The 13,187-nt window shown below is 60.7% G+C and overlaps 6 protein-coding genes across 7 annotated transcripts; all 6 read right to left on the minus strand.

Annotated features, from left to right (window-relative positions):
* Positions 1-234: 234 nt before the first annotated feature.
* Positions 235-2,029, minus strand: IUM83_06861 (putative urease accessory protein ureG; the record flags this gene model as incomplete). Its single annotated transcript, XM_067931094.1, has 2 exons — positions 235-240; positions 518-2,029. 2 exons carry the CDS (start codon positions 2,027-2,029, stop codon positions 235-237), a joined length of 1,518 nt encoding a protein of 505 aa, XP_067787259.1.
* A 334-nt stretch (positions 2,030-2,363) lies between these two features.
* On the minus strand, positions 2,364-3,297 carry IUM83_06862 (urease accessory protein UreG; the record flags this gene model as incomplete). The annotated part of the gene is made up of 2 exons (XM_067931095.1): positions 2,364-2,659; positions 2,748-3,297. 2 exons carry the CDS (start codon positions 3,295-3,297, stop codon positions 2,364-2,366), a joined length of 846 nt encoding a protein of 281 aa, XP_067787257.1.
* A 298-nt stretch (positions 3,298-3,595) lies between these two features.
* Positions 3,596-4,645, minus strand: IUM83_06863 (Methyltransferase protein 13; the record flags this gene model as incomplete). Its single annotated transcript, XM_067931096.1, has 6 exons — positions 3,596-3,654; positions 3,728-4,055; positions 4,130-4,207; positions 4,286-4,321; positions 4,407-4,494; positions 4,575-4,645. The coding sequence occupies 6 exons, from the start codon at positions 4,643-4,645 to the stop codon at positions 3,596-3,598; spliced, it is 660 nt and encodes a 219-aa protein (XP_067787095.1).
* Positions 4,646-4,808: 163 nt separating this feature from the next.
* IUM83_06864 (uncharacterized protein) lies at positions 4,809-6,218 on the minus strand (the record flags this gene model as incomplete). Its single annotated transcript, XM_067931097.1, has 1 exon — positions 4,809-6,218. One exon carries the CDS (start codon positions 6,216-6,218, stop codon positions 4,809-4,811), a length of 1,410 nt encoding a protein of 469 aa, XP_067787284.1.
* A 381-nt stretch (positions 6,219-6,599) lies between these two features.
* On the minus strand, positions 6,600-7,163 carry IUM83_06865 (DNA binding protein; the record flags this gene model as incomplete). Its single annotated transcript, XM_067931098.1, has 1 exon — positions 6,600-7,163. The coding sequence occupies one exon, from the start codon at positions 7,161-7,163 to the stop codon at positions 6,600-6,602; it is 564 nt and encodes a 187-aa protein (XP_067787262.1).
* A 346-nt stretch (positions 7,164-7,509) lies between these two features.
* On the minus strand, positions 7,510-10,716 carry IUM83_06866 (plasma-membrane proton-efflux P-type ATPase; the record flags this gene model as incomplete). 2 transcript variants are annotated; one of them, XM_067931099.1, is made up of 2 exons in its annotated part: positions 7,510-10,266; positions 10,348-10,716. In XM_067931099.1, 2 exons carry the CDS (start codon positions 10,714-10,716, stop codon positions 7,510-7,512), a joined length of 3,126 nt encoding a protein of 1,041 aa, XP_067787261.1. The 2 variants fall into 2 exon arrangements, with proteins under 2 accessions (XP_067787261.1, XP_067787260.1); XM_067931100.1 differs by having other exon boundaries at positions 7,510-10,716.
* Positions 10,717-13,187: the final 2,471 nt, after the last annotated feature.

The raw sequence follows: 13,187 nt of genomic DNA on the forward strand, positions 1-13,187 counted from the left end.
TTCATTATCAAGCAAAGTCGCTCCGGGAGGAGACGATACCGCATGGGCATGGAAGGTAGAAAGCAAATAAATAAATGCGCTCGGCTATTATATTTTACGGCGCAACATTGACTTGAGTACACTGCTCAAATGATAGCATCACGACCTGCATGATGCCGTCCGAATTTGAACGGTGGGTGTCCGTGAGATCGCTCCACGAATGTTGAAGTTGACTGGATCGTACGCAGATATTTATCATAGCTAAGATCATCACCATAATCGCAGCAAGCACCGCGCGCTCTTCAAAAGAAGGAGGCAAATGGGCCCCTGCGGCTTTGAAAACCACTGTAGCCGCCCAAGCGCCTACGCCAACTGCAGTTTGAGCTGCACTCAGGGCGACTTGGACTGTTTTAGGTTCGCAAATTTCACGTGTCGAGCGAATCTGTACTAGCTGCCGGCTCGCGGCGGTATCTTCGTCACCGCGGCTAGCACTACAAGGTTTATTGTCTTCATTCACCACGGCAGGTTGATCGGTCACCGTAATTGCGAGCCTCTCCGTGATGTGGTACCATGGCTGTGGAGCCGTATTGGACTTCTCACACCGTGCATCTGGAAACTCCGCCTGCATGGTCTCTTTTAACGTACCCAGCGCCTTGATAACGTGCTTCAAGTGGTCTTGCACCATTAGCTCCAGTGTCTTCACGGATAGATAAGAGGTCTGCTCAAACACATGGGTCATCTCCTGGCGTTGCAACACCAGCTTCCTCTCCAATGTCTCTAGGTTGATTTGCTCCGGCGTGGGCTCAGTTGATACTTCTTCTTCGATAGCGACCTCGGTCTCCTTCAGATCCTCCTCATTGTTGTCATCAACGCTGCATTCGGACGTTTCCGACGACGTCATGCTATCGCAGCGAACCGGAGTCTCCTCCACGTTTTCCTTTTCCTTTGCTAGGCGCGCGTTTAATCTAGCGCGAGCGACGTCGATGTGAGCGCGTGTCTCCTCTAGCGACTTCACCAACTCGTTTCGCATGCGCTCTTGCCGTTCCTTAGAAAACTTCAGCGTGCGCATAATGGGGTTTGAGATGTTCATCGTGAGCAGACCATGGAACTGAACGAATCCGGCAAATTGGGCGCTAAACCCCACGTCGCTAAAAGTTTTGCATAGAGAGCGGTCCAGCTTGGTGGCCTTCTTCATATCTTTCGCGAACTTCTGTTCTGTTGGAATCAACTGCTTGAAAAGTTCGCTCATCCAGCTCGTGATCGTCACATGGCACTCGTATCCTGCCACGAAGCTTGCCCAACCTTCCTCAGAGGCTGTGCTACTTGTCGAGTTGTTGTCGCCGCTGAGCCTGATCGTCGAGTAGGTCCTGTTGGCAGCACAGCCTTGATATTCGCCAGCAAGCATCGTCAACGCAGCAACCATGCGGTCGTATACAGCGATGACCTGCTGCACCACATTACGAACATGGGCTTCGTAGCGTTGGCCAGCGAAGTGCAGAGCTGTGATCCACTGCTGAATCGCGAGGCGTTCAGCATCTCGCTTGCGAAGTAGCTGCTCCATGTGCGCGCGATGCAGCTGCACCTCCGCTTCAACGGATTCACTGTCGGTTGAGTTGTCCTTCGCCGGTTCAGCGTTGCGATCCATTTCACAAGTCTCGAGCAGGTTCTGGTACGCAACGTCGAACGCCTTCTCCTTCTGTAGGAGCTCGTACAGCTCCGAGAGCAGGTGCTGGCTCTTCTCCACGTGCTCTGCAATAAACGCCTCGAGCGGCGCAATGACTTGCGTGGACAAGTCCTCAACAACGGTGGCCTTGACAACTGAGCTCTTGTGCACAAACTGGCTGAAGCCTTCAGTAACCCGCTGCAGCTGTGGGAGTCCTACGATAATCGACTGGGCATCGGCCGGCAGCGCGAGCGGGAGGGCAGCATATCCATCTGCGTACTGCTTCTCGACCGACTGGAGCTCGCGAACGACGCCGGCGACAGCGGAGAGGTGCTTGACTTGCGCCTGTACGTGTGCCTCCAGCGGGGCCAGCTCTTCTGATACCATGGCGGTGCCCTGGTGTTGGTGCCTTCAATGTAGAAAGGCAAGTGACGCAACACGGCGCGAGAACCTGGGGGGTGCTTGGAGAAAGCCTGCGGCATCCCAGCTCGCGAGACACTGCGGCCTTTTGGCTGCCAATTACAGCGCGCTAGTAGTCAGCACAACGGCCACGGCCCAGTCAAGAAACCCCTTCACTTCAACCTGCACAAGTACTAAGTTCGGTCGCAGCAGGTGGCGGAACGACCAGTGCTGAATCAATTGCAATTGCCAGAGCGCCCAACGCCGGCCTCTCGAGTGTTACGGATCAAATGCTGCAACTGACAACTCGACTCAGAAACGACTACACGGCCGCCTTCCAGGCCCCGATCACGTGGTCGATGATCTCCTCGACTCCTTTGCCCTGGTTGATCTGCGAGAAGACCGTGGGGCCCTCGCCGCGCATGAGCTTCGCGTCGCGGTCCATGACGTCCAGGTCGGCGCCGACGTGCGGGGCCAGGTCGATCTTGTTGATGACCAGCAGGTCGGCCTGCGTGATGCCCGGGCCACCCTTGCGAGGCACCTTGTCGCCCCCGGCCACGTCGATGACGTAGATGATGTAGTCGGCCAGCTCGCGGCTGAAGTTGGCCGCCAGGTTGTCTGCATGATAAGCAACACACACACACACATGCACACGTCAGCGCCTCTCGTCTGTCTGTATCAACACCCATAGGCAGCCTGCCCTCACCTCCTCCGGACTCCACGAGCAGCAGCTGCGTGTCGAACTCGTCCGTCAGGTCCTCGCAGGCCTGCAGGTTGGCCGAGATGTCCTCGCGGATGGCCGCGTGGGGGCAGCCGCCCGTCTCGATGGCCCGGATGCGCTCCTCGGGCAGCGCGTCGTGGCGCACGAGGAACTCGCCGTCCTCACGCGTGAAGATGTCGTTGGTCACGGCGGCCAGGCTGAACTTGTCCTTGAGCGCGCGGCACAGCGCCAGCATGAGTGCCGTCTTGCCGCTGCCCACGGGGCCGCCGATGCCCACGGTGAAGGCCCGCTGCGCCCAGTCGCGGCCCGCCTTGGCCGCGTCGCGCTCGTGGAACTCGCCGGCGTGCTCCATGTGCTCGTGCGTGTGGCCGTGCTCCCGCAGCTGCTTCTCCTCGTCGGCCGTCGGCGCGCGCCCGCGGCTCTGCGTGAAGCGGCGCACCACCTCGTCGCCGTCGATCGCGTGCTCGGGCCCGAGCTCGTGGCTGTGGCTGTGGGAGTGAGCGTGAGAATGGGAGTGAGAGTGGGAATGCTCCATCGCGCTGGTGTCTTGGGCCGCTTGTGCGCTAGCTGGCAGATTGAAGAGTGAGGGGGATCTTTCGCATCGATCGACGTACGTCGGTGATGCACATCACGGGCCAATCAGAAGGTCCGGCCGGCCACTTCAATGTGCATGCAGCCTGCGGCCGGGAGCGGCCCGCAGCGCCACGGTCTCAGATCAAACACTATGGTCACAAAGGAAAGCGGCAAACTGAGCGCATTGCAGTCGTGTATGGGGATGCAAGGTTCTATTGAGAGGTGGGTGTTGGTATCGACGGGCGATGGAATGCGGCGACCTATTGAGCGCTGCCCTTGGTCTTCTGCAGCACGTAAAAGAAGTAGCCCAGACCGATCTCTGTGAGCAAAGGCAAAAGAGAAGTTTAGCATACAGTGGCGTTGCAGATGGTCAAGCTTGAGTCGTGGCGCACCGATGTTGTGGTAGGAGTAGTCCCAGCCGTAGACCGTGCTCGTCGGCGCCTGTTCACCCTCGCCCAGTAAGAAGCGTTTACGGAAATGCGGCTGCGCGAACGAGATCTGCAGGAAGGTGCCCTGCGGCACCAACACGGACGTGATGCCGCTGCACATGGCGGCAGCCTGCTCAATCACCGCCTCCGAGGGCGACCAGACGTCGCCTTCGTCGCACATGAGCGCGTCCATAGCGGCCTTGTCGATGACCACGTCAAAGCTGTCCGGAGTGAAGACGTCGCGGAGCTTGGTCATGTCCGCCTCCAGCCACTTCATTTCGGGCATTTCTTCCTGCATACACCGCAGTGCAATTGGCGTTATTAGTTGGGCTGCGCTTCTTGCTCTACAGAATCCTGGTTACTCACGCTGTATTTGGAGCTCATGCTCTCGATGACGACCTTGGAGAAGTCGATGTTGGTGATGTTGCGGAAACCCGCTTCGTACTATGACGGCAACAAGAAAACACCGCGGTCAGACCCGGTGTAGTCGCATGGACGGTGTTAACGCACTCAAATCCCTACCATATCTACGCTGAAGGTCGAGTTGCCGCAGCCAACCTGCAGGCCACGAACACAACAGACCACCCTGTCATTTCCAGTCTCAACCCCTTATTGCAACCTCGAGCTCGCGCAACAAACTTACCATGAGGATGCGATCCGACGGGCGCACGTACTTGCTGAGCAGCTCCGCCACGTTCTCATAGCGGGCCAGCCAGTCATACGACTCCTCGCTGTTGTCGGGGCATTTGCAAAAGCAGCGGCGTCAACTTCTGCAGGTTTGGGTGGCTATAGTACACGCAGTGTACGGCACCTGTCGAAGCGCGAGTCCCAGTACCCTTTCTCCTTGTACGTCCGGTTGTCCTCGGGCAGGTATTCAGTCATGCTATTGAGCGCTGATTCACTTGTAAGACGAGTGGCACACGGTGGGCTCGGATGGCCAATCAGATTCAAGTTCATCGATGTATTAGGCATTTTTAGCGCTTAGGATGGAGGCATCCAGGCAGTCTGCGGCCGGCCATCAGCTCGCATCTGCCTACTGCGGTTCTTACTTGCGGCCGCTCTGCTTGGCGGACTTGCTCGAGCTCTGCTTCGCCCCGTACTGCTTCCCCGAGACGGGAGCACTCGTCGGCACAGGCGCTGGGGTCGGCACCGGCGCAGTCGTAGTCGCTTTCGAGCCTGCGGTCGACCCACCCTTGTTGCCCTTCGAAGCGCTACCATTGCCGCCATATCCGCCCTGGTCACCCTTCGAGGTACCGGCGCCACCTTGGTTGGTGACTGGTGCACCGGTAGCAGATCCGCCCTTGTTGCCCTGACCGCCCTTTGATCCATTGTCGACAGGGCTGCTCGGTGTCGGGTTTGTGCTCTTCGAGCCGCCGACTGCAGAGCCGCTCTTGCTACCCTTCGTCGGGCCGTACGGAGCAGGAACAGGGCTGGTGACGCCAGTATTAGAGCCGCCCTGGCCACCCTTCAATCCGTTGCCGGTGGGGCTGTTCGGTGTCGTCGGGTTTGTGCTCTTCGATCCGCCAACAGCTGAGCCCTGACCTCCCTTCGTCGGGCTGCTCGGTGCTGGAACCGGGTTAGTTGTGTATCCGCCCTTGCTTCCCTGTTTCGAGCCACCCGTAGCACCAGTAACGGGGGCGGGGGGAGGCGTCACATAGCTGTTTTTGCCACCTTTGCCGTTTGTGTAGGCGCCTGACGATGGCGACACTGGGAACTCAACGCCCTTGCCGCCCTTGCCACTCTTTCCATAGTTACCGCCCTTGTCACTCTTCCCGTAGTTGCCACCCTTGTCGCTCTTCCCGTAGTTACCGTCCTTGTTGTCACGCTTGAGGCCGTCATTTGACGGGCTGTTCCGGCCGTAATTCCTGTCTTCATCGGCCTTCACGCCGTTTCCTCCCTTTCCACTCTTGTAGCCGCCACTCGACGGGGCAATCGGGATGCTGATGCCGCTGTTGCCGCCGATCTTGACGCCCCCGCTTGACGGGGCGATCGGGATCTTCACGCCATAGTTTCCAACGCTGGGCTGAACTGCGTAGTTGCCTGACTTGGTGTCAGCCTTGTTCTTGCCGCCCTTGTTGTCACGGTTATTCGGTGATCCGTAAGTGTTGGCGGCCAGGTTGACGTATCCCGCTGTGCCCTTCGTAGACACTGCTACGTTCGACGGGCTCGCAGCTGAAAATTGGGCACCCACGCCATTCGGAGACGTGATCTTGCGCAAATTCGTTCCTGCTTGGGCATTCACGCCAGCGGAGGCGTAGGCGGCCGGCGACCCAACATTAAGAAGATCGGTCCCCGTGGTGCCGTACGCGTCGGTGGTCGTATCGATGTATCGTCCGCCCTTGCCGCGCTTGGCCCCAGAAGTGGAGTGTCGGGGACTCACCCCGGTGGCTTGCGAAGCCGCAGCTACCGTCGAAAGCGCAATGACAGTCCGGAAGATGGCCTTGGGGTAAATCATTGTGGTCGGAGGCGAGTCACGAGTGGGGCACGAGCGCGGACGCTGAGCGGGAGGAGATCGCGGTGCGACGAGGAAGCGCTTGAGAGGCTGAGGAGCTTGCGAGGCGAATTGAAAAGTGAGAGAGCACAAACGCAACGCGGCACACCGCTAAAGCACTGAGAGCTCCGCACCCCCGCGTCATATTGAAGACGCCAGGTCTTATCCAGATCCTTCTCCTTTTTCCTACAAAGTTAGCATCCTCGCGTCTGGCCCAACAGCTCCAAAGAAAGCAAAGCATCCATACACTTGAAAATAGATGACAACACTGTCCCCGTGGCCTACCTCATTGGGCGACCTCCCTGTACGCAACGTTCCGTCGCAACCTGCAGCCTCCCAGCCTTCTCATGGATCGTCCCAGCGGTCGGGACACTCCCGCGCGAAGTGGCCGAACTGGTGGCACACGAAGCAGCACCCCGAGTCGCGGCGCGGGCGTTTCCTGGGCTGTTCGTGGCCGCGCCGGGCCGTTGAGGCTACAGCCGTCTGGGGTCTCTTCCTCTGCTCGGCCAGCAAGGACGGGCGGGCGCCGTCGCTGCGCTGCAACAGGATGGCCTCCTTGGCCGCTGCGTCGAGGTCTTCGGGCTTGGACTCCCGCAGCAGGTGCGCCAGCTGCTCGCTGCCCACCCCATTGATGAAGGCCACCACGTAGTAGGGCTCTGGGATCGCGTAGCTCTCTCCGGCGCGGCGCAGCGCCTTCTTGTACTCGTTGAACGTCTCGTGCGGCAGCTTGCGCCGCGCCAGCACGCGCGCGACGGCGAAAGCCGCCAGCAGCTCCTCCTCGCGCCGTCGCTGGTCCGTCAGCTCGCTGCACGCGGAGAAAGACTCGCGCTTGAGCTCGGCCGTGGCCTCGCCGGCCGCCTCCTCGGGCCGCGACGCCTTCACGAAGCCGTGGCGTCCTTCCAGACGCATGATCTCGCTTGGCTCCGGCCGTTATGTTGAACTCTCGACCCATACTCAGATGCAGTCACATCTAAAAGCAGAAGCTGGACTGAGAAGGGCCAATACAAATTCGACTAACAAGATGTAGGAAAAGATATTTGATTTCCCTACTTCTTGGAGTGTAATTCTACAGCGTGCACGATGCACTTGTGGACTCAGTGCTATGAAAGCTGCCCGCGCAAATGCGCAGGACGGCCAGCACAAAAGCCCACCAGCAAAGTTGCCGTGGCAGCACAAGCGCGAGTAAGCCTTCTATCGACTCCTCTTCTCGCCCAGCTGCCACTGCCTACGCACGCGACCCACAACACAATACTGCTTACACAGTGCGGCTGGCGCGAATCGAACGCTGCGTGTTCGTCACCACAGAATGCGTCATCGTCGGGTGGCCCGCGTTGATACGCTCCGTGAACGCCTTGCTAGCGTACGTGTTCTTCGTCAGGATGTAGTTCACCGTGAACTTGATCAGGTCAAGCGGGAACTGCCACACGATGGCCCACAGCCACGCGATCAGCGTGTAGCCGCCGCCGCAGCCGATCACGGCAATACGGTCCGTCGGGTAGCCGCCGAAACCAATCCAGCCGATCACCGAAGCCACAATCTGAGCGAACACGAAGGCGATCAGCAGCAGGTTGCACGGCTTCTCCGCGAAGAACCAGTTGTTGCTGCCGGCAGTACGCGTCACGAAGATCAGAGCCTGGCCGGAGATAGACACCTGCAGGTACACCAGCGAACGGAGCACACCCTCCTTGCGCTGAATGCCAGGGCCGATCATCTCGTTGTCGCGCGTCCACGTCTGGTTCCAGTTGCTGAAGCCCCACACGTAGTCGCAGAAACTAACCTGGTTCGTGATAGGAACCTCGTCGTTGCCGATGAACGTCACACCCTTGCCCAGCTGAGCGGCCGTGAACACGTCGTAGTCGCCCTCGTAAGCAGCACCGCCAGCACCCAGAGTGTAAGCGTACACGTACTGGTTGTACGCAACCTCGGCCGACGGTTTCACGTCATTCGGCAGCCAGTTGAGGTGCACGTCCGCCAGGTCCTCGAACAGCTTCGAGCGCGAGTCGTACTTCTCCTGGTACTGCGTCCAGTAAGCGTTGATCGCCTTCTCACGGAAGTCACCCACGTTCGAAATGCTAGCGGCCTGCGGCACGCTGCCAGTCATCTCACCACAGCCGGTTGAGTTGTTGTCCATCACGCACGTCTGGTACTGATCCTGGAAGAAGTCGTGGCACTCGTTCTTCATGCAGCTCACGCACAGGTTCTCCACACCCGTGCTCTCGAAACCTTTCGAGTTGTTGATGATCGCGAACAGCACCACCGTTGACAGAGTCAGCCACAGGCCGAACGAGATCGACGAAATGAACACCTCCTTCAGCTTCCACGAGTCCGGGTGCGGCGACGCAACCACGTTGTCCTTCGAGATCGTCAAAATGGTGCCATCGTTCAGGATGGCCAGAATCACAACGAGGATCGGGGGGAAGTACCAGTTCCACGCCACCGTCAGGATGCCGAACGTGAACACGATACGCACCGTCATGGCGATCGAGTACATGGCGTAGTTCTTCATGCGCAGGAAGATCTCACGGCTCATACGGATGGCCGTGATGATCACACTCAGACCGGGCGAAACAAGCACGATGTCGGCGGCAGCACGCGCGGCGTCCGTCGCATCATCCACAGCAATACCAATGTCGGCCTGGGCCAGGGCCGGAGCGTCGTTCACACCGTCACCCGTCATGCCCACCACCTTGTCTAGCGACTGCAGGTGCTTCACGATTTCAAACTTGTGCTCAGGGAACACCTGAGCAAAGCCGTCCGTGTCGTAGATCATCTGCGCCAGGTTCAGGCCGGCAGGAGGCGCAGTGTTGAAGAAAGAAGTGTCCAGGATGTTCGTCGGCATTCCCAGCTGACGGCACGTCTCCACGGCAATGGCCTTCTGGTCACCCGTCACCATCTTCACAGCGATACCCAGAGCAATGGCCTTCTTCACCGTGTCGGCCGTGTCGTGGCGAGGCGGGTCGAACAGCGGCAGCAGACCGATCATCTGCCACTCGCACTCCTCCACCGGAACATCGCCACTGCGAGAGATACCCACACCCAGACCACGGTAGCCGCGCGAAGCGAACTCGTTGATGCGGTCCTCCACCTCCACGCGGAGCGAGTCGGCGTTCACGTCCATGTCCAGCACCACCTGCGGGGCACCCTTCACGGCGCGCAGGATCTCGCCCGTGCGGTTGTCCTTCAGCTTGGCAATCGTGCGCTTCGTCGTGGGGTCGAACGGCGTGTAGTGCAGCAGCGTGTACTCCTGCCACATCGTGTCCTTGCCCGGGTACGAGTTGTGGCACACCACGTCGATGGCCTCGTTGTTCTCCGTACGGGCCGACAGCGCGCCGTACTTCAGGATGTCATCCGCCGTGAAGTTGTTGTACGGGATCAGGTTGTCCATGTCCACCGAAAGCTGGTTCAGCGTCAGCGTGCCCGTCTTGTCCGAGCACAGCACCTCCATGCTGGCCATCTCCTCAATGCACGTCAGACGCGTCACGATGGCGTTCTCCTTCGCTAGAGCCGACGAACCGATGGCCAGCGTCACCGACAGCACCGTCGGCATGGCCACGGGGATACCGCCCACGATCAGCACCAGGATGTTGGCCACACCCAGGCAGCCGTCCGTCACGATGACGCATGGGTTCTGCGTCGAGCGGCCGGCCATCTGCACCAGCAGCTCCACCACGCACCAGAACAGGATCGACACCATGCAGAAGTTGCCCACCGTCGTCAACACCATCTGCAGACGGCCGTGCGAGTCCGCCGTGGCGATCTTCTCGGCGGCGCGGCCCAGGAACGTGTTGATGCCCGTGCTCGTCACGACGGCCTCGATCTCGCCCTGCTTCACCACCGAGCCAGAGTAGCCCTCGTCGCCCTCGTTCTTGGTCACCGGCAGCGACTCGCCCGTCAGCGACGACTGGTCCACCTTGATCGCGTCGCCCTCCAGGAACTTGAGGTCGGCCGGGATCACGTCACCCAAACGCACACGCAGCACGTCGCCGGGGACCAGCAGGTCCGCCGGAATGTTCTTAATTTCCCCGTCACGGAACACCTTCGCCTCCGGAGCCAGCTGGCCCATCAGCGCAGACACGGCGTCGCCGGCCTGCACCTCCTCGAAGTAGCCGATGCACGCGTTCAGCAGCAGCAGGAACATGATCAGCGCGAAGTCGGCGTAGTCCAGCAGCACGATCGACAGGATGGCGGCCACCTCCATGGCCCACGACAGCGGGTTCCACATGAAGCCCAGGAACAGCGTCAGCTTGTTCACCTTCTCCTCCGGCAGCTTGTTCGGGCCGTACTCGGCCAGACGCTTCTCGGCCTCATCGGACGTCAGACCCTCGCGGGACGTCTTGAGCTTGTCCAGCGCGGCGTTCAGCGGCACCTGCGCCCACTGGATCTGGCCAACGTCGTTCGTGTAGTTCTTCACGTCGTTGGGCGTCGCCATGGACATGTACGAGTTCCCTGCGGCACCAGCCATTTTGGGTTTGTCTGGTGCGGAGCCCGAAGCTTCGAACAGAAGGCGCTAGACGATCGGTCCAAGGCTCTGGCTGGTCTCTCGACGGAAAACGGACGACTGCGAGCGGAAACTTGCGGGCGTCGGTGACAGTCGGGAAATTGCAGAATGAAAACCCGGCCTGCCCCGCCCGTTGCTGTCCTCCGCTCGTTGCCGCCATGGGGGGCCCTTCTGTTACCGCCCTGCTCTCTGTCTCGCGCGGCGCGCTGATTGGATGCGTCCGGACCCGTCAGCCAATCAGCGCGCGGATCAATCGGAACCCCCGACCGAGGTTTTTCGCCCCGAACCGACTCGTTACTTCGCGCTGGCTCGTCTGCCACATACAAAGCGCAGCACGAGGCCTCTTTCGACAAGTGAGCGCGCGCCGAGGTTTTTCTCCAGATGGTGTGCGCCACACCGTATGTGACACCCTCCGTATCTTTTTTATCGGAGAAGCGATTGGTTGTCGGGTGCGAGCAAGTACCGTCGCCGGGCTCGCTCGCGGCGTAGAGGCTCGCTTTGCGGCGCCGGCACGGCCATGGGCATGGGCGGGCTGGGCTGGGCTGAGCTGAGCTGCAGCAGCGCGGCCGACTCGCCGGATCCGGCGACCTGGGTTCGTGCAGGACATTCCGCGGCTTGCACGCGCGAAGCAGCAGCGGCGACGACGAGGACGGCGTCTTGGCGGCCGGCTGGCGAACCCTGCGGGTAGCGAAATCGGCCCGCTCTGCCGCTGAGCCGAGCCCCACTCGGTTCGAGCAAGCAGGGCGCGCAATACACCACGGCACCGGCCGGCCGGCTGGCTGTGCTGATTGCCACCGATCTACACCAGCTATCAAGTGCACCTCGATTCATGTCCCTACCAGTACATGCATGAACTGGCGGCGATGGCTAGCTGCGCTGCGTCTTCGAGGCGAAGCTCTACAGTATTAAAAATGCTGCTGGCGATGCGTTGATGCTCTTGTTGGTGCCGCGCCGCCGCCGCTGGTTTGACAGGACCGTCTCTCCTGCGATTTCTCGGTTACTGTACGTAACGACTTATCTCGCCGCGCCACATTTTGGCCCGACACATCACAGGAAACACGTGCTGAAGATGAAACGAGCGGAATTAGGTGTCGAAACGGAAAGCTGCGGCGGCCTGGGGCCTAGGCAACGTTGTTTACAGTAAGCTCGCCTCGGTTTTAGCCGCCGTGTGTTCGCGTTGACTAATACGTATCGGCCGGCAAAGGTGGTCTCGCGCCGATACATGTAGCTGCCGCAGCTGCTGCGAGGCTCCGAGCTGTGTTCGCTCGTGCGCGCTGAAGCTGCGGCGGCGGGCAGCGAGCACGCAATCCATCCGTACGAAGCGCTGCTGCTTCGCGTTGCTGCTTCGTGCTGCTGCTTCGTGCTGGGATGGCCGCTCGGGCGGACGTACGTACCGCATCGCTGTGGAATAGCGTAAGGTACGTGTTGAAGGCGATCCTGTTGATCGATGTGAGGCGGGCGGCTGCTCACCACGCCGTGGCGAGCCGGTCGACCCTGCTCTGCGTCGCCGCGACGAACCCCTTCGGCACTGCTGGCGATCTGTCTGGCGGTGGCAGCGTCAACAGGAAGGGCGCGCGTGCGTGCGTGTTTCACCGGTTTCAGCGGTCGTAAGGTGCGCCGCGAGCCGAGCTGCTGCTGCTGCAGCGGCAACTTCGAGTTGCGCGGGGTGTACACACGCGAACACGAGTTAAACGGGCCGTCGTCCGCAAGCCGGTGCGAGCAAGCAACGCCAGGGTTGCGAGCAATTGCCCCCTGGGATCCGATTTGTTGCAAGCGCGATGGACGCCGGCCGGCGGGCCGGGCCGAGCAGGGTAAGACGGGTGAACGAACGACCGACGCCGGGAACTGCAAGCGGCCCGCCCGCCGCGACCGGCCGGAATTGAAGCGAGTCGCCGGCCCGCAGAGCCGCCCGGGAGCGCGGCCGGGCTTTGGCAAAGCTCTTGAGCGCCCGCGAGCGTTGACGAGCCAAGTGAGCCCGCCGTCGTGGCGTCGTCGCTAGTCATCGGCGCGGGTCGAACATTCGACGCGCACGGCCGGGTCGCAGCCTGCGCGATTCGATACACCCCTCTTTTGCGCACAATGCGCGACGCGGGGTTTTCCATGTGGCGCCCATAGATAACTGCGCCAAGCTCGGCGCGCTCGGAGTGGCACCGCCGGTGCCAGCCTGCCAGAACCAATATAGAGCGGGAGGTCGTCGGCCAATTGCGGCGCCAAGAGGGACAAGAGCCGGGCGTATCAGCACCCGAGTCAGCGCCGCTCGCTGAAGAGTTCCGCCCGATCGATGCGAGCTGCCAGCGTCTGGACCGGCGGACTGACCCCCGTTGCCTGGTCGATGGCCGATGGCCAGCTCGGCGCCGGCCCCGAATGAGCATGGCATGCCACGCGCGCGTGCGTTCCAGCTCGTCTTGTCTTCGCTTGCTCGCTCGATGTCCTGC

This window comes from Phytophthora cinnamomi (genome assembly GCF_018691715.1).
Source record: "Phytophthora cinnamomi strain GKB4 chromosome Unknown Contig62, whole genome shotgun sequence".
Classification (NCBI taxonomy): domain Eukaryota; phylum Oomycota; class Peronosporomycetes; order Peronosporales; family Peronosporaceae; genus Phytophthora; species Phytophthora cinnamomi.